The sequence below is a fragment of the Caloenas nicobarica genome, chromosome 5, assembly GCF_036013445.1.
Source record: "Caloenas nicobarica isolate bCalNic1 chromosome 5, bCalNic1.hap1, whole genome shotgun sequence".
Taxonomy (NCBI): Eukaryota; Metazoa; Chordata; class Aves; order Columbiformes; family Columbidae; genus Caloenas; species Caloenas nicobarica.
In genome coordinates, this window is record NC_088249.1 from 17,080,878 (window position 1) to 17,099,211 (window position 18,334).

At 36.1% G+C, this 18,334-nt stretch overlaps 1 protein-coding gene across 1 annotated transcript in view; it reads left to right on the forward strand.

The window, feature by feature from the left end:
* The window catches only part of PPP4R3A (protein phosphatase 4 regulatory subunit 3A), a 45,144-nt gene extending 28,644 nt beyond the window's left edge, over window positions 1-16,500 (forward strand). Inside the window, exons 5-15 of the mRNA XM_065636301.1 lie at window positions 4,026-4,103; window positions 4,201-4,317; window positions 4,790-4,906; window positions 6,225-6,356; window positions 6,452-6,554; window positions 7,798-7,956; window positions 9,211-9,380; window positions 11,183-11,325; window positions 12,310-12,500; window positions 13,085-13,311; window positions 15,614-16,500. Coding sequence (XP_065492373.1) covers window positions 4,026-4,103; window positions 4,201-4,317; window positions 4,790-4,906; window positions 6,225-6,356; window positions 6,452-6,554; window positions 7,798-7,956; window positions 9,211-9,380; window positions 11,183-11,325; window positions 12,310-12,500; window positions 13,085-13,311; window positions 15,614-15,727 — 1,551 coding nt within the window. The 3' untranslated portion in view covers window positions 15,728-16,500. The remainder of the gene's footprint in view (window positions 1-4,025; window positions 4,104-4,200; window positions 4,318-4,789; window positions 4,907-6,224; window positions 6,357-6,451; window positions 6,555-7,797; window positions 7,957-9,210; window positions 9,381-11,182; window positions 11,326-12,309; window positions 12,501-13,084; window positions 13,312-15,613) is intronic.
* Window positions 16,501-18,334: the final 1,834 nt, after the last annotated feature.

The window sequence follows — 18,334 nt, forward strand, 5'->3', positions numbered from 1 at the left end:
AACTTCTTCATTGTAGAAAATAATTTTCAATGTGTTCAGAAACTCCAAATGTGATTAGGTGGGTCCCACTGCTGGTTTAGCATGTTGTCTGAAGTGGAAATGCGTTATTGGTAGCAAATGAAGGCATGTGTGGGAAGGCAGGCTGAGATAAAGAAGACTGAAACGTTTTAAACTATGAAATCTTCTTGTGGGGTAGCAGGAAGGAATGTGTGTTTGAAGCTGTAATTCTCTGTTTACTGGTAACATATTTTGGGCCAGAAAGTTTAATAAAATTATTTTTGCCTAGAATGAATATGGAGGTGCTAAATAGGACAGAAAGTATACTCTTCTTCCAGCTTAGGTGTCATTGAGTTTCTCGGGTGTTTTTTTGAGAAAGGGATGCGGGGTTTTTTTTGTCATTCATCTGTAGTCATGGACATGAAGTATATGATAACTGAAAATTTGAGACCTGCTTTTAAATAATGCTTTTTTAAGTGCCTCTTGGGAGGAGAAGGACTGCTCTGACAGTTGAATCACAAATTTAAATAGTGTCTTTTGTGATCCTACTTTGTCTGGGTTTTCTTGTTTTTAAAGTCATAAATGATGGAGCAGATGGCCTGGCTTAATTTTATCTCCATGAACTTTGAAAGTTATTAAATCCTAGGAGCATCTACCCAGATCTTGCAAAAGCATAAATGAATATACTTAGTGTTTGGTATATGCATAGTTTAAGTGTTGCACATTTAATAATTTCTGTGCATGGGCAAAATATCTAGATTCTACAATTGCCCTGTAACTATTGTTTGTAGTTTTGTTTTCTTAGAAAACAGTTGTGACCTTCACAGCTTCTTAGATACATATGGGTTTTGGTACTTGTCTACATGAAGAGGCCAGATACTGCAAAGAATTATGCTTCTGCACTGTGTTCACTTCACAGACATATTTTGGGGAGATATTTTCCAGTTGGAAAAAAAATGGAAAACCTTTAAGCTTGTGTAATTCTAGCATTTGTTGGTGGTGCTTTGTGACTTTTAAAATATGTGAAGTCTGCTCTCAGACTGTGCGTTTCCATAGATGCTGATCGTGTCATTGAGGAATGTATCTTTAGATATGCTGCCCTTGTCAGTAATTTTACAGCTTGAGAGAATCTCGCATTTAGAATGTTCGTTGCAATCACAGTTTTTCTATGAATGTGAAGGGGTTAAGGTTTTTTTCCCATCAATAACAACCTGTCTACCTTTCATTAAGCATCTGGAATGAGACAGCACCTTAAACGCATTTCAGGACTAAGACATAACTGCGAAGTTAGTAATAACTTGGTTTTATGTTCTTGGAATAACTGCCATTTACTGCATATTATCAATGTAAGGGTGGGATGTTTAGAATCACTCAGATCCATCTTAATTCATCTGATTTTGTTCTGAGGCCTAGAGATTTCAGATAATCCCATGAATTTAAAAATACAGTGTATGGAGTTTGGGAGAGGAGATAGTGTGGGGAATGCTTCAATATTATATTTAATATCGAATTGTAAAATACTGTATTATGGTATGTATGCGAAGGATTGAAAAATGGTTACATACCAAACTTCTGCAATTTCTCTCTGAAACACTGAGTGTCAGCATTGAGGTCTTCATCACCTCCCAATGTTAGGATGTTCCCTCAATGAGTCCCCAATGTTTGCAAGCCCAGTAATAGGGTGAGAATGTTGGCTATGACTTGAAACCGGGCAGGGCCATGGTGGGATCTGGTCAGAGCTGAGCTGGGCCCCTGCCTGCCTGCCCAGCACTGCCTGTCCTGCCGGGAGTGCTGGGGGCAGCTTCCCCGGCCACCTCTGCCTCTGCGGCTCTGCAGTGGGTCATAAATGAGACTCACACATCACTGGCAGTGCAGGCTCTCCTCCTCCCCTTCCACATTTTGACTTAAAAAATCGTTTAATGCTTTGGATAATATTGCGCACCTTTTTATGCAGAAGGACACTTACCATGGCTCTGACATATTTAAATGCTGAAATTTCCATTATTTTTTCCTAGTGATCATTCTGAAATATTTCTGTGGTATTGACTTGTACTTGCTGTTGGGTATTATGAAGAAGGTGAAAAGTCCATTGCACAGGGAGAGTGGAAATAGAGGTTACACTATAAAGTTGGGGATAAGCATGCATCTTCTCAATAGTTCTGATAGACGAGATTGGTTTTACATCTTGATCAAAATAGCAAAAGGAATGAAAGCAAACTATTTAGCCTTTTCTTAAATGCACTGCTAATCATGGAGAATAATTTGCATGTTCTTCAAAAGAAGAGGTTTTTTTATTATTGGTTTTGTTGTTGGACTTTGTTTTTTGGGTTTTTATTTTTTCAGTAAGCTAGTATGTCAGTATTTCTACTGTGGTTTAGTTATATTACCTTTATCATCTAATGAGTTAAAGATTATAACAGAAAACTTACCAAGCCATACAACAGCTGGATAGCAGGTAGTAAAACCTGTATTCTTTCATCATGGCTTAATTGATGTTTCTTGAAATCAAAGGCCTTAATAGTTGTTTTGAACGTGTTTGACTGTTGAAATCTGGAAGTCAGACTTTGTTTCCAGTCCTTGATCCTCCAGAGTGCATTTCAGTAAACTTCAAATGAGGCCTCTACTATCTCTTTTTGTTTTGATTTTGAAGCAATCACAGAAATAGTACCTGAAATTATGTCCAGAAATCATTCTTTTTCATTATCATTAGACTACTGGGTCAGACTAGAAGCACAGCATCAAACAAGAGGAAACATGTGGCATAGCCTAAATATAGAGTTTAACTTATAGTGTGGGGAAGTGCCTCGTGGGATAGTAGCTTGTGCCAGCCTATTTGAGGTTTACCTGTGGTGTCCAGTGCCATGTAGAAATCCTAGACTGGCTTGTGACAGTGTTATAGCTGTGTTAGCGTGGTGTGCTGTCGGAACCGAGGTAGCCATTGTCTCAGCAGGGCTGCAAGGTGAGCCTGGATGAGGTACCTACATAATTGCAATAGAATGAAATTTTATGTGCATGTGTCTGAAGTACGTTCATGGTTTTGCTTTATCCTGTGGAAACATAAGCAAGGAAACTTGGGTTTCTAGCGCTGTGGTTTTGGGATGGAGGCTTATTGCATGTGGTGTTGCTGACTTCACAATAAACAACTGAACGCTCCAGCAGCTTTTTGGAAAAAACCTATTCATATCTGATGTACAGGTATCTTTTTAAAGCAAGTGCTGTCTTATTACTGTATGATGTTGGGGAAAGGATAGGGGAAGGTTTATTTCTGGTTTAATCTTCTAGTTGTTAGGACTGTAAAGGTTATGGGAAGCTAAACATTGCTGCTGCTTTGACTAAATACGTGTTTGTAATGTGTTTATCATTTGTAGTTTTGCTATGGCACAGCAGCATGAAAAATAACGAAATGGTTTTTGATTGCTGCCAGCTAGAATGCCCAATAAATGCTGTATGTAGTAATTTTGATTTGGTTATGGAAAGGGTGAATTCCAGAAACATGTTGGGGGGAAAGAATCTCGCGTCATTCCTACTGTTAGGCAGCTCTCTCCTTGCTTTAGTTCCACTGCAAAGATCTTATAACATTCCAAAGAGATATGTGTGTGCAGGGCTGAGTGGGAGATTGTGTTTATCAAAACATGTAAACAGTTGAAGCAGGAGTATTGTAGTGCAGCATAGGGCATGTCGCAGGCATGTGACAAGGGGGAAGGAGTTAAAAAAGAAATCATAGACAAAATTATGAGAATGGCAGTTTAAAATAGAAAAAGGAGAGCTGAAGATGTGTAAAGATGCATCATAACTGAGAATGAAGTGTTGGGAGGTGGGGTGGCATTGAACATGATAAAAGCTCAAAAACAAGACACGTAATTTGTTTGTAAATTTAATTAGAAAGTTGATGCTGGTATGATTAACTACAGTTACAGAAGTGCATGTATTCTTAATTGCAGGAGAAATGGTTTAGAAGAATTTTCTGTTATACTTGAATGCCTTTTGATATCGACAGATAAACAAATTGTATTGTTTTGCCTTTGTAGGAAGATGAAAAATTCCTGACAGACTTGTTTGCACAACTAACAGATGAAGCCACAGATGAGGAGAAAAGACAGGAATTGGTAAGAAATCTGAAAAATACATGAAAGGGGCAGTAACTACAAAGTGATACGTGCGTCTCTTTTTAATTACTAACTGGTATATTATCCCTTTTTTCAGGTAAATTTTCTGAAAGAGTTTTGTGCATTCTCTCAAACACTGCAGCCTCAAAACAGAGATGCATTTTTCAAAACCTTATCAAATATGGGCATACTGCCAGCACTAGAAGTCATACTGGTAAGTCAGTTCAGTTTTATTTGTGGTAACGATTTTGTTTCTTTCCGGGGAAGTTTTTTAAAAAGTAAGCCAAACTTCAGTCACAGGGTTTTCTGAAGTGTTTGCTTCATTTGTCGTCTTGTAGCTTGAGAATCAGAGCATCTACAGTATTTTTGTAAAACTTGTAAAGCAGTTATAATATGACATTGTTAAGTGCCTTGGCATTCTTAGGTTTTTCATTTGCTTTCCTACGTTTATGTGCTTCTTGGTGTAAAATTAAGTAAGAAAAGAGGAAAATAGACCAAAGGGCAGGGAAACCATAAAATCTATTCTGCCCAACAGTTGTCAAAGGTATAAAGGAGAGGTTAGAGTCAGTTCAGTTTTAGTAATAGTTATGCCTTGTAAGTAGGAATTAAAAGTCATATGCTTTCTGTTTTTCATTCCATTTAAGCCTTTTCTTTTAAGGAAACATGAATGATTTTGTCTTTTCCAGGGTATGGATGATGCACAAGTACGAAGTGCAGCCACTGATATATTTTCGTATTTGGTTGAATACAACCCATCCATGGTACGAGAGTTTGTCATGCAGGAAGCACAGCAGAATGATGATGTAAGTAGAAGGTCCCCAGAAATGTGTGTATTGTTTTTTGAAATTACTCGTTTGTATTTGCAACTCTATTAGTGATGTGAGCTCCAGTTCTGAAGAAGTATGGAATATAGTCATGATAGTTACAGGATACTGAACTATCATGCTTTTAAAGATTGCGTTAGGTGAGATGAGTGTTTGCCTGTTTATATGTTCTTGTTCCATTGCGTGAAAGTAGAACAAGTTACCATAAACCACCATTGTGGTTAATATTAGCTGTCATACAAGCAAGACAAAATGTTTTTGGATGATGAACTCCTTAAAATGCAAAATATAAATTTCAATCTTGATCTTACCATGTATGTGTGTTAAATTTACTTTTAAGAAACCCACCTTCAGTTTGCTGTCAGACACGTTGAAAGTGGAATTATGGTCCTAAGTGTTTAAGAAAGCTTTTTGACAGAGATTTACATTTCCTAGAGATCCTCTGTAGCTGCTTAATAGAGAATGCTAGCGTACAACTAGTAGTAAGAGAGGTATTTCAAAGTGGTATTCAGTGGAGAAAAAAACATCATGCTTGCTTTTCCCTAGAGGAAATAGTTAATGGTTTTTATCTGCTAAAACATGCCAGAGAACAGGAAGCTGCTGGTGCTGCTGCTTCTGTGCTGGAAGGGGCTGCTGGGACAGGGAATATTGCTGGTGGTTCCAGCCACTCGCATCGGATGACTGTCCTTTATGTGGGACAGTGGTAACCAAGCACCTTTAGTATAGGGATTCCTAAATGTAAATATTATTTTCTACTTATATGTGTTATTCTTGTTTTATGCAAACACGTGTTGGGGTTATTTTTAGGTGAAAATAATTTCTTCAAGTTCAATAGCATGATAAAATTTACTGTTGTATGATTGTGGAAGTAAAACTCTTGGTATATTTGCTAAAGGGGGATACAAATTAAAAAGTCTGTGCTCAGAAAACACTTTCAGAAATCAGGTTTGAGACTGTGTATATGCCTCTGTACTTTTTATCTTTTGACATTTCAGTTCAGACTAAATTCTAAATTGGATTGTTAATTTCAGAAGCATTTTTAGTTGCTTTGAAAGATTCTTCTTCACTGCTTGCCACCTTACTGTTGCAGCGGACCAGAATGTGCCACTCACATGTAAAGTTAATTTGTTTCTGTTAACTCTGGGGTTTTTAGTTTGGTTGTTGTTGACATTTTACGTAATTTTGATAGAGCACCATTTTTAACTACGTGGTAACCCTTTTAGAAGGTAATTTCAGATTTGGGGCAAAGGAGTAACATTAGAATTGATTTTTTGCCTTTTTTCCCCCCTATTATTAGGATATATTACTCATTAACCTCATTATAGAACACATGATTTGTGACACAGATCCAGAGCTTGGAGGGGCAGTGCTACTCATGGGTTTACTTCGTACTTTAGTCGATCCAGAAAATATGCTTGCCACTGCTAACGTAAGTAAATACCTTCAAATGAAATTACATTTGGGGTTTTTTTGGAGTATTTGGTGATGTGTGTTATATATATAATTTTTTTGTCCATTCTTTAGAAAACAGAAAAGACAGAGTTCTTGGGTTTCTTCTACAAACATTGTATGCATGTTCTGACAGCCCCTTTATTGGCCAATACTACCGAGGACAAGCCTAGCAAAGGTAATGCCACTCTGAATATTGAGCACATCAAGGCTATTGAATGTCAGTGTTTGAAACAGAATAACTGTCCAAGGATGTTTTCTGTCTTCAAGAGAGTCTGAGGCTATGATACATAGTTCAAAGTAAAGTCTTGATTCATTGTTTAGTTATTTGAAAAACTTGTAAGTCTAAAATTCAGTGAAGAGACCTGACTTAAGAAGTGAACAGCATTTGCTGCAGCTTTTGCTTCAGCAAAATTAATATTTTTTATAGTTTTTCATAATTCAGGGAGTTGTTCAGTGACATCGACTTGTAAACATATATAAAGGTTTTTTAAGGTCAGGGATTACTAGAGAGGATGCAAAATTGTCCTGAGAAGGTGCGTATCGCAATACTGTGCTGGATTTCAGGGTATTGGTTCTACATCAGACTAAGAAAGTAGAGATTAGTGATGAAGTAACTGTTCCTGCTGGATACTAGAAGTAGTACTGTTTGTTCATTAAATGGATGTAAAAAGAGGTACATAAATGATACCTGGATGTTTTGTAAACTTTTAATTTTTTTACAGATTTCCAAGGGATTAGTTAAATTAATCTGTTTTATCTCAGCTCAAAGTGAGACTTTTACTATTTAAAATACCTGTGTTCTTTAATGGTCAACAATCTGGCGATATTTTTAAAAGGTGTACTTAATTTATTATTGTGTATTTAATTTATTTATTGTGTATTTAATTTATTATTGGTCTTTGAGGTGTGTTTTGTATATGCTGGTATGAATATGTCCTAGAAGCATTAAAAGAGCCTGAGATATTTCTTACACAGTACTTTTGTTAAAATTCATAAAAGATCACAGTTTTGGTACAAACTTAGTCAAGGTGCTGCATGTAGGGGACTATTTGATGATATAGACATGGAGACAACATAATGAGATTTGGTTAAATAAGCCTGACTGCTTGTGTTAGTGTTAAGGTCCGTACTCTGAACCTTCAAAGACTTGATTTAAGACAGACAAAATGTAATTGTTTCTGTAGTTAAGGAGGGTTTCCTGCCATATCTCTATAAATATAAAATACTCAGTCCATAACAAGCTTGTTCAATTTCTATTTTAAGGACTAAACATACCCTCCAGCATGTTCCCTAAACTATCTGTGGGAATGTACAAGAACTTGGAAATGTTTACCAGACTGCACTGAGATACTTGAAGTTAGCTTCTGGAGGCAATATCCTAGATATGTGTAATTATTTTGGCTTTGTTTTTATTATAGATGATTTTCAGACAGCCCAACTCTTGGCATTAATACTGGAATTGCTAACTTTCTGCGTAGAACATCATACTTATCACATAAAGAACTACATCATTAACAAAGATATCCTGCGAAGGGTACTCGTTCTCATGGCCTCAAAGCATGCTTTCTTGGCATTGTGTAAGTCCGAAAGCTAAAGAATAAAGTGGTATTTTGAGAGTGTGAAGTGTTACATATCCTCATTCTGCTGGAAGAAAACTGTTCACAGATCATGACAATTCGTGACTGTACACAGATATTCTACTAGTATACTCTGTTTCTCTTACTGATTTATATGTCAGCTAGTATTACTAAAAATTTTTGCATGTATAGATCTATTTTTTCGAAAAAGCAGAAGGATTTTTCTTAATGTAGAGGTGGATTGAAAAGATGGTATCTCAATATTGAATATCCTAAGGGAGCCATTGTAATTTTTTTAATTGTAAGATTATTTTTTTAGTAGAAATTCTCAGAGGTGTTTAATTAGAGATACAGTTACCTGTCTGTGTTAAAGAGCACGGAAGTTCAGTGAGCTGCTCTTCAAACTCTGGTAGTTTCTTGGCTATGCTCAGCATAGTAATAGCAAAGCAGTGGGACTTAATTCTGGAGGCAACTTATAAGATTTTTTTTCTACGATTCCAGTGTACACAGAGTAAAACAAAGCCTAGATTTGACTGAGTAGTACCATACACTAAGAAGTACCTTTTACATTTTTAACTGCATCACCTGAGTTTGGTTTTAGAACCCTTGAATAATGTTTTATCATATACACCTCCAGTTGCTAACCAAAAATGTGCTGCCTTATAGTGAGATGATGCTTTGCTTTCTGTTTGCGTGGGCATTCATATACTTCTGGAGTTTCAGAAAGAGCTTTAAACTGGATGTAAATGAAGTCTTCGCTTTACTGCATGTGTGAAGAAAATGTCATTTTCCAATTTTAAAATGAGATCTTTTGCATCCTAATCGAATAGGACTTAATTAAATATAGTCAAACTTACATTTGAATAGTAAGAATCACAAGCAAATTTCCCAGTTCTACTGAGAAAATATTTTATTTACATTTATTGGAAGTAATTTAAAAAATCAAAAATACACCTTTATTTTAGTAGTAAGATAGTTAAACAGTAGTGTATTCTTTCGTCAGTAAACAGAGGTGGTTTCACTTGTGCAGTTATGAGGGAGGATTTCTTTATGATCAAATAGATAAATAATCTTCAGCAGTGTAGTGAAGACTGTTGAGAAGCAGAGAATAGCTGAATGTATTACCTGGTCCTAGTAATGTAATGCTGTGTAAGAACCAAGATTGCAAATTGCCCTCATGAATGCTGAAAAGAATTTCTGGATTTTTTTTTTCTTTTAAATTTAAAAATTCTTTTGACAACACTTCTGTTTCAGGTGCCCTTCGTTTCAAGAGAAAGATTATTGGACTAAAGGATGAATTTTACAACCGTTACATAATGAAAAGTTTTTTGTTTGAACCTGTGGTCAAAGCATTTCTAAATAACGGTTCCCGTTATAATCTGATGAACTCTGCCATAATAGAGATGTTCGAATTTATCAGAGTGGTGAGTGCTGTTATATGCTAAAGATAATTACTATATTGTTTAGTCTTGTAGTTCAAGTTATTTTTGCTTCTACCCTATATTATGCTATCATAGTGGTGTGATCACAATACTGTGTTTAAATGAACTTTTTGTATCAGTTACGTATTTGTACATGTTTTTTCTTATGTTCAGACACTACCGTGACTTGAAAATTAAATTCACTTGATACTCAGTGTAGTCCCAGTACCCAGACTTGCAAACGCAGCCCTAATAGTTTCATTGTGCAGAGTGGATGGGCCTGTTACAACAGGAACATCATTTGAAACTATTGCTACAAAACCATCAAATTTAGTTGTCCTCTGTAATGTCAGTTCAACAGAATATAGAAACATACAGAAGAGGTAACAGTTGTCTTTGATTATATTAATGGAATGCTACAAAGTCCATTCTATGGGGAGCCTCTTAAAATATTCATGCCAGTTTGGCTGTCTGTGCTGTTTCCTCACTGTTGTCCATGTCCAGACTCTGACAAGATGCTGTACAGACTGTAAATGTGAGGAGTGGGGACATGCTGGGGTGCAGGCAGCCGTGGAGGAGTAAGTGGGTGAGGAAACAAGGAGGTTTTGTCACCTCTTGAAATGTTCTGTGCTGATGACCACCTTCATCTTTTTGAATTGGGACTCAAGGTACTTCAAGACTGAGATGACTTGATCATCATGGAAGAGTTGATTTTGAAATGGTTTTGAAGCTATGAAAAAAAGTTAATCCATATAGGTGGCCTTGACTTTTGTGCTGTGGTCTTTCAGTACTGCGTGTGCTGATTCTACAGTTCATGCTATGAGGAAATAAATTGTCTTTTATGTTCTTATCCTCCTTTCCACATAGATACTTGGGTTGCATTTCCAGAATGCTTCTTGGTATCTGGAAGTAATTTTTGTCAATTTTATTTAACTCAGGTTTATTCTTAAACAGATCAAATTAAAAAGTGTGCATTTGTTATTACTGATGTATTACCATTCACAAGAGGTGACCTTTGAGCCTATAACCAGAAGAGAAAATAACCAGTGTATTAAGATTTACGTTGCTTTGCCCTTGGTAGCTGGTAATTCAGGTGTTAAATCTGCAGTGTGTTCCAGGGCTGTGCAGCGCTAAGAAAGCCAAACAGTGCACAGGAGCAGTTTTCATGCTGTGGGGTGCAGACTTGGGCCAGTCCCCTCTGCTGGGGGTGGCTCTGGGAGCCACAACACTGAACTGAAATAGCAGAACATTTGGGGGCGTTTTGGAAAGGACCTTGACCAGCACTATGTGCCCACAAAGGAAAAAACTTGATGCTAGTTTCTGATGAAAAATAGCTTCCTTGTTCTCATCATAAACAAATGCACTGAGTAATTATTTTTACAGAAGTAATTTATTTGCAGCAAGGAAAGAATATGAATACTAAGTCTGTATCTCATAAACATATTTTTAATTGACTGATTACAGCAGGTATCATTTAATCTATCAATATAAAAATATTTGTAAGTTAGAGTGGGAAAGATCTTTTAGGCTTTATAATTCTTTATCAGGGTTTTAGGTTGTATTAATGTGTTTTGAAGGAGATACCGCTAGGAAATTGCTACTATTATGCATGTTCCACTAATTAAAAATTTGAAGCTCTAGATTTTTAACTCCACTTGTATGCATAATACTTGTTTTTACATAAGATAATTAATATGATACTTCCTATGGAATGTTTAAAAAAAAATCTTATTTCAGTTACTACTTATATTGTATTAAATAAATTCATTTGAATGAAAATAAGTCACTTTATATTTGTTCTATAGGAAGATATAAAATCTTTAACAGCTCATGTAATTGAAAATTACTGGAAGGCACTGGAAGATGTAGATTATGTGCAGACGTTCAAAGGACTGAAACTACGATTTGAGCAACAGAGGGAAAGACAAGATAATCCAAAACTTGACAGGTAAAATACACTAAATGTTTTAATTAGTATGTCAATGCTTTGATGCTGTTCTGGGAATATTGGGGGGGTTGTTGTGTGATGTAAATAATTTAGTCTCCTGCTTGCATCTCAGGCATTGTAAAATTTACTTGATTAACAGTGTGATTTCCAGATGTGTTGCTTCAAACACTTGATCAGCTTTCAGCTAACCTATTAGTTGCTGGACCCCCAATAATAATGTGAACTTGTCGTATCCTAAACTTATGTAACACTACTGTAATGAGGCTGGAAGCCTATCAAGTGTCTGAAGTGCATTTGCTTAAATAACAAGATTGCCACTGTTTGATTTGAAAGATGGTTCAGTTGTAAGTTCTGTGGATTTTTCCTTCAAAAATTCACGTGTCAGGTTTCCTTTTATGTTAGTTAGTTGTAGGAGTAGATATTTAGGTAAGCTCTACCAAAATTACTTAGAAATAGAATATACAAAGGAATTTTCAGAGGATGCTTTTTTGTCACACTTTTTTTACTCCATTGGCAAATCTAACAATCCCATATAATACTTGAGTCACTCCTCCTGTTTCCAGATTAAAAGTTCCCTTCCTCAGTACACAGTTACCCGAGGTTAAAAGGTTATGGTGTATAAAAGTAGGAAGTTTAGGACTTTTTACTCTGTTTATTTTTGGCAAGTGGTATTACTTGTATGTGTAGTTTCATTCAAAGTGGACTGCTTGTGTGAATAGATGAGTTACTCTTAAGAATTGTTAGCAAGATCTGTTTTTCTTCTATTGTCTTGAATTAGTTTGAAAACACGTTAAAAATTAATCCTCATTAGTCATACTAGGACATCTTGACATTTCAGAACTTTAAGAAATCTTGTGGCAGGAAATAAAATAACTTAATCAGTATTTAAATTTGAGACTTGTACAATTAAAATGAGGGTAGACGTTTTATTACTGATGTGAGTTGTTTTTTGAATCAAAAGTTTTAAAACTTATTGTTCTGCAGCATGCGCTCCATTTTGAGAAACCACAGATACAGAAGGGATGCAAGAACCCTGGAGGATGAGGAGGAAATGTGGTTTAATACCGATGAAGATGATATGGAAGATGGAGAAGCAGTGGTGCCCCCTTCTGACAAAACTAAAAATGATGAAGATATTATGGACCCTATCAGTAAATTCATGGAAAGGAAAAAATGTAAGTGATGAGAAGAAGAATGCTATCTGGCTTATGCAGAAGCCATGATGTGTATCTTTTAGGCCTACTGCTATGAAGGATTTGCATATATTTATTCTGAAGTCTTAGATTTTGAAATTGTGCCACCAAGTTGGTGGACCACCCCTTCAAAACAAGTTTTGTTATCTGCAAAAGCAGAATGATACAAAATATTGTTGTTGACTTCTTAAAGCATTTGAATGGCAATCTTAGCTGATAGTCAAGTTTTCCTGTGATTTATTCAGGTTTATAATTCAAATTTTGATGTAATGTTCAGGTGATATCATTGGTAGAATACCGATGAATTGGTATTCTATACCATGAATTGGTGTTCATTCCTCACCAATGACAGCAGCTGCTAGGTAGTATAGTAGTACCAAAAAAAAGCCTATGATGACTCGCTTTACCAGGTTGTACATAAAGTATTAAGCCTTTTTTGCGCACAGCGAAATGATTTGTAATTAAATGTTTTGCTCAATAATACTGCCTTGTTTGGTTGGTTTTGGGGTTGTTTTGTTTTGTGTGGGGGCTGGTTTGATTGTTTGTCTATTTTTTTTTCTCTCCAGTAAAAGAGAGTGAAGAGAAGGAAGTGCTTCTGAAAACTAACCTTTCAGGTCGTCAGAGCCCAAGTTTCAAGCTTTCCTTTTCCAGTGGTACAAAATCTAACCTTACCAGCCAGTCGTCTGCAAGTAACTTGCCTGGATCCCCAGGGTCTCCTGGATCCCCAGGGTCCCCTGGGTCTCCAGGATCAGTTTCTAAAAGCACATCTCAGATGGCAGCAATTACAACTAAGGTAATTTTGAATGGACATAGGTTGACTTCATTGTTACAGACTAGGAATTTGCTTTAGCGTGTCTCTCAAGTTTGTGTGAATTCTTACATATTAAGTAGCACTGGACTGTCAGGTTTGCCTGTATGTTTTGTCTGGCCTTTAACAGTTTAAGGAGATCTGACATGTATGTAAAAGGAAGAAATAAAAGCTCTTTTAATGCCCAGACTCTTAAAGTACAACACATACAACTAGCTACTGTTTGCAGTGATCTTTATTGTGAAATACAGACAATGCTTTACTTCTGTTAAATTGCACAGGGATGTTTGGTGGGTAGAAATATAGAAATACTTCGGAAACATTGCTAAGTTTTGCCAGATTCCATGATGTCCCACCACCCCCTACTGCTACCATTTTTAATGTTGTTCGAAATGATGTAACTGGCACATGAAAGAAACAAGGTATATTATGGAGGGGTGGTTGCTCTAAGCCAAAACAAACAATTTTTAATATCCTAGAATGACTTTTTTTACTGTTTGATATAACACATGTTTTTGGGTGGGAACATACTGAAACAAAGAAGAAATCCCATTTAAGAGTCAGTATAACCTGAATATCCAAACCCAGCATTTTTAAGTACATTTTAGGATGCTGTTGGATTTTACCAGATTTTTGGCTAAAACTCTATTTAAAGCAAGTCAGGGAAATAAAGTGATTGGTGTTTTCTTAGCACTAGGGGTCAGATGAGGTACTATAGGTACAGTGTTGTTTGGATAATGAGAGTTTACTTTCATAGCATTTTCATTTCTGGAAGGTCAGGTATGTATCTCCATTCTCAGGTAACCTCAGAATAACTGACTAATCCTTATTTTTTAATGCCACCACACTGCTTGTTCACATAACTTCTAGTAAAGGCAAAAGGGGTGTTAAGTTTTTTTCTTTCTTATAGTCAAATGTGGCTTAAGAGTTTGTGTTCAGGTTACCTTTTTTTGAAAAATCCTGAATGAGAAGAGTTTGACTGATGGTAGAACTAAGTGACAGTTCTTCTAGATCCTTCTGTGGAGGAAGGAGAAGCAGATTTATTTCATCAATGAAAAAAATACAGTAGTTAGTCAAGTGCTTTTTTAAAGGGATAGAATTGGCTTGGAATTTATTTCAGTCTGTTCTGTATTTCTGCTGGAGGCTTGTTCTCTTCCAGGCAGCGTAATTCCTTGAATCTGAAATGGAGTCTTTCCCTATGGATCACACTGCATACAGTACTGGCTCCAAAATTCCAAGTCATAGTGGCAAAAGAAAAATGTTCAGGTTACACTGGATATGCACTGAAAAACTGTTCATAGATTCAGGCATAAGCCGCCTTCTTTCAATAAAATGTGCACTGTATATAAGTGTGCCCTAGTCACAAACTGTAATAAAAACACTGTTGAAACTGTTTTTTACATTATCTGATCCTGTTATGTGTAGTATACTCAGTGTATGTTGTATGTGAACAGAACGTGTAATCGTTTCTCGAGTTGTTTTGGTATACAGTTGACTGAAACTTTCTGGTTTGTATGTCTGTCATGAGACACCTGAATAAGTAATCTGATCTTTGAGTAAAGTACCAATAGCTGCCATTATAGTCAAATGCTGGTTAAGCTTCAGAAATTGCAACGTACTGTAGTTAGAGGAAGTTTTAGAAGTTTATGCTGCTGCTTCACGGGTCCAGAGCTGCCTAATCTTAAAATTTATGGTTATTTGCAGTACAAGGGAGTTTTTAATATTACGAGGTATGCGTTCATTTTCAACTGCCAAGTTGTTTAAATTTTGTAACCTGTAGACCTCATTCAGTTATATTACACAAAAAATTCATTAAGTTACTACACATTTAAACTAGCTTCTGTGAAGACAGACTGTGTTCTAAAAGTATCGTAATTCGAAAATTCAAATTGAAGGGTATTCTGAATGTTTCTGAAGTGCTTCCAGATTGCTCATTGCTGCAGTCAGCTATGCACAGTAAAAATAAAATTACATCTTTACAGATAAAGCTGCAGTGACTTAGCAAACCTAAGTAAATTTTTGGATTTTCTGAAATTTTAACTGGAAACATTTCTGTCCAGTTGGATAGGTAAAACTCCATTTTGGATTTATTCATGTAAGCATTTTTCAGACAGTGTCTTTTTCAGTCATACTGAAGGATTTATTGTTGTTCCGTTTCATTATATTCAAAACTTGATGAATCAGTGTGCTTATGGCAACACTGTGCAAACACCATTTTCCAATACAAATGTGAAGTATCAATGTGCAAACACTTTCTTAATTACAGTAATTGTGTTTGTCTTTGTAGGGAGGCCTTGTTGGGCTTGTAGATTATCCTGACGATGATGAAGAGGATGATGAAGATGAAGATAAAGAGGAAACTTTACCTTTGTCAAAGAAAGCAAAGCTTGACTCATCATAATGGCAACTGGTGAAGAACGTTACCAGTTTGGGGAAGGATAGTTTTTCCAAAAACAAAACAAACCACAGCAAAGCAGCAATCTTTTGTGAATTACTGTGTGTGACACAGATCAACCTATACAAACGGATTTCTGCCAATCAAGTGCCAATTCAAAGGAGCAGAAGTGGAAATATTTCGTTTAGGGGAAAGACTTGCGCCTTTGAGCTCTCCAGCTTGGACCACACATTCATTGCCCTTTTCTCAGGGAAGGAAATGGAAAACAAAAAACAAACAAAACCACACATACACAAAGCCAACAGGGCAGGAGTTTTGTTAGTGGAACTCTGGATTGGCTGGTTGGTTGCTACAATCAGAATATGCTTTCTTGGACCATGTATGAGACTTCTGAAGAAAAGGCGGGTTTTGCCGTAATTCTTCACTAGTCAAGGATGCCAGCAGTTTCTTTGTATAAAAGAGACCTGCCTTTGAAATCATACATTCTGAACATTTTAGTCAAGCTACAACAGGTTTTAAAATCCTCTATGGGGAGGGACAAATATAAAGTTTCCTCTTCTCTCTTTTTTTTTTTTTTTTTAAATCTGTTCCCTTTGCCCTTTAAACTGCAGAATTTTTTTTTTGGAGGTGCGGGATTTGTTTGTCCCTTCTTGATTAAAGATTGAGTGGAATTCTAGATGTGGTCACTTTTGTGTCATAATTTTTTTTTGCCCCCCTGAGTGTATGCTTAGTTGTTGAGTATATATTTGGGACCATTAAAATTTTTTGATGTAATATAATCTCACTGTTGTGCTGGTACCTGTTTCACCCTGTGTAATTTTGTTCTGCATCACAGTGCTTAATATGTTCAGGATTTTATGGAAGATGGTATAGTTTTATTGGAAAAAAAATCTTACCACAATGTGCATAAAAGCAATACTATTTTGTGACTAAATATTTTATATTAAATTTTACATCAGCAACTGTCTTGAGAAAAAGATTCAGGGAAATAGGATGGAATCAAAAAAATTGAAACCTATAAATATGAAATTAGTATTCCGAAGAGACTTTGAAATTTCATAACTGAGAACAATGATGGTAGACTAACTCATCAAAATGCAAGATGGATGATTTAGGAATACCAATATATTGCCTCATTTGACTTACAAAAATAAAAAAGAAATAATTAAAGATGAAGGAGAATGGCATTAGTGGTATTTTTTAAAAACTTCTGATTCCCTTTGGAATACCAGTTTTAGTGACTTAAAGATGGTTGTAGAATAAACTTTTTACAAGAATACCATCTTTTGAAACCTATTCTAACATTCGATTGAAAAACAGCAATTAAACTGTGGGTCTAACTCAATAAGTACATTCTTTCCCCTTTTCCAAAAATCTAAATAATAGAAGTTATTAATTTTAAACTTTATATTTTGCTTCCTTATTGCTTTTGCAGAAGATGGCTTTGTACAGCAGTGCTTCCTTTGAAGGGGAGTTTATTCAGTTCCTTTGCAAACAAGAGACCCCTTCTTACTTAGATTTTCAAGAGCTGATTTCCTTTTGGACATTCACAGCACCAATGTTTCAACAATCGTGATGTTACACATTAATGTATCACATACAAATAGAAATAAGAGAAGGGAAAACCTGAGGCTGGATCATACGTGATCATATCCAAGTGTAGATTGGCACTTCGTTTCTGAAAATTCTGGGCTGCATGGCAGATTCTATGCTAACAACAGATGTCAAAGCTTTTGTGCTTGCACTTTATTAATACATATTAGTAATTTCAGATTTAAATAAGAGCATGCATTGGGGAAAAATATTTACTCAGCTCTTTTCCTCAGAAATTTCATTTGAAATCACTTTCCAAGGTTGAGTTTTTACAATGTTCTTGTGATGTCCGTGACAGGGTAGTTCTCAGCAATGAATTTTACAGAGTGCGAGAGTTGAGCAGTTGGTCACAAGACTAGCTACGATCTGCCGTTGCATTATGAGAGTGCCAGTCCTGTCTCAACAACCGGTCTCAAACCTGATTTTTGCAACTTCGGTATAAGAGCAGACATGGTGACAAGGAAGTCTATGATTTCGTGGGTTTTCTTAATTAGCCTGAATTTAAATTCTTCCCATCAGTCCAATTTTCCTTGCACGTAAATCTCTCAAAACTTATCCATATAGTCTTTGTGTCCTCCAGGCTATATCTCAGGAAGTCGTTCTTCTGACTTGGTGGAAGAAACATTTTTCGTGGTTGGTTGGTGTGTGTGTGTGTGTGTCTGCATTTCTTTCATCTACTGAGTGCTTGATCTTTTGATGTTTGATGCTGCAGTCTTCTAAGTTTTCAGATACTTTCATGATACTTATAGGAATCTGAGGTTTTGGACTTTGAGTACTTGAAGCATTACATTTAGCAGAAGAAATACTAAAATTACTGGGTTCAGTGAAAATAATAATGGGAGTCGGAATATTTTTGAACTTTTCGTACTTTTATGAAGGACTGGTAAAATATTAAGCTTTGCATCTTTTATTGCTGTCTAACTTGTGGTTAGATGGTTAGTTGTCTTCCCGGAGATCTCCCGATCTCCTGTTTGTGGCCTGACAGGACATGTTTACACACAGATGATACGTTCATGGAAG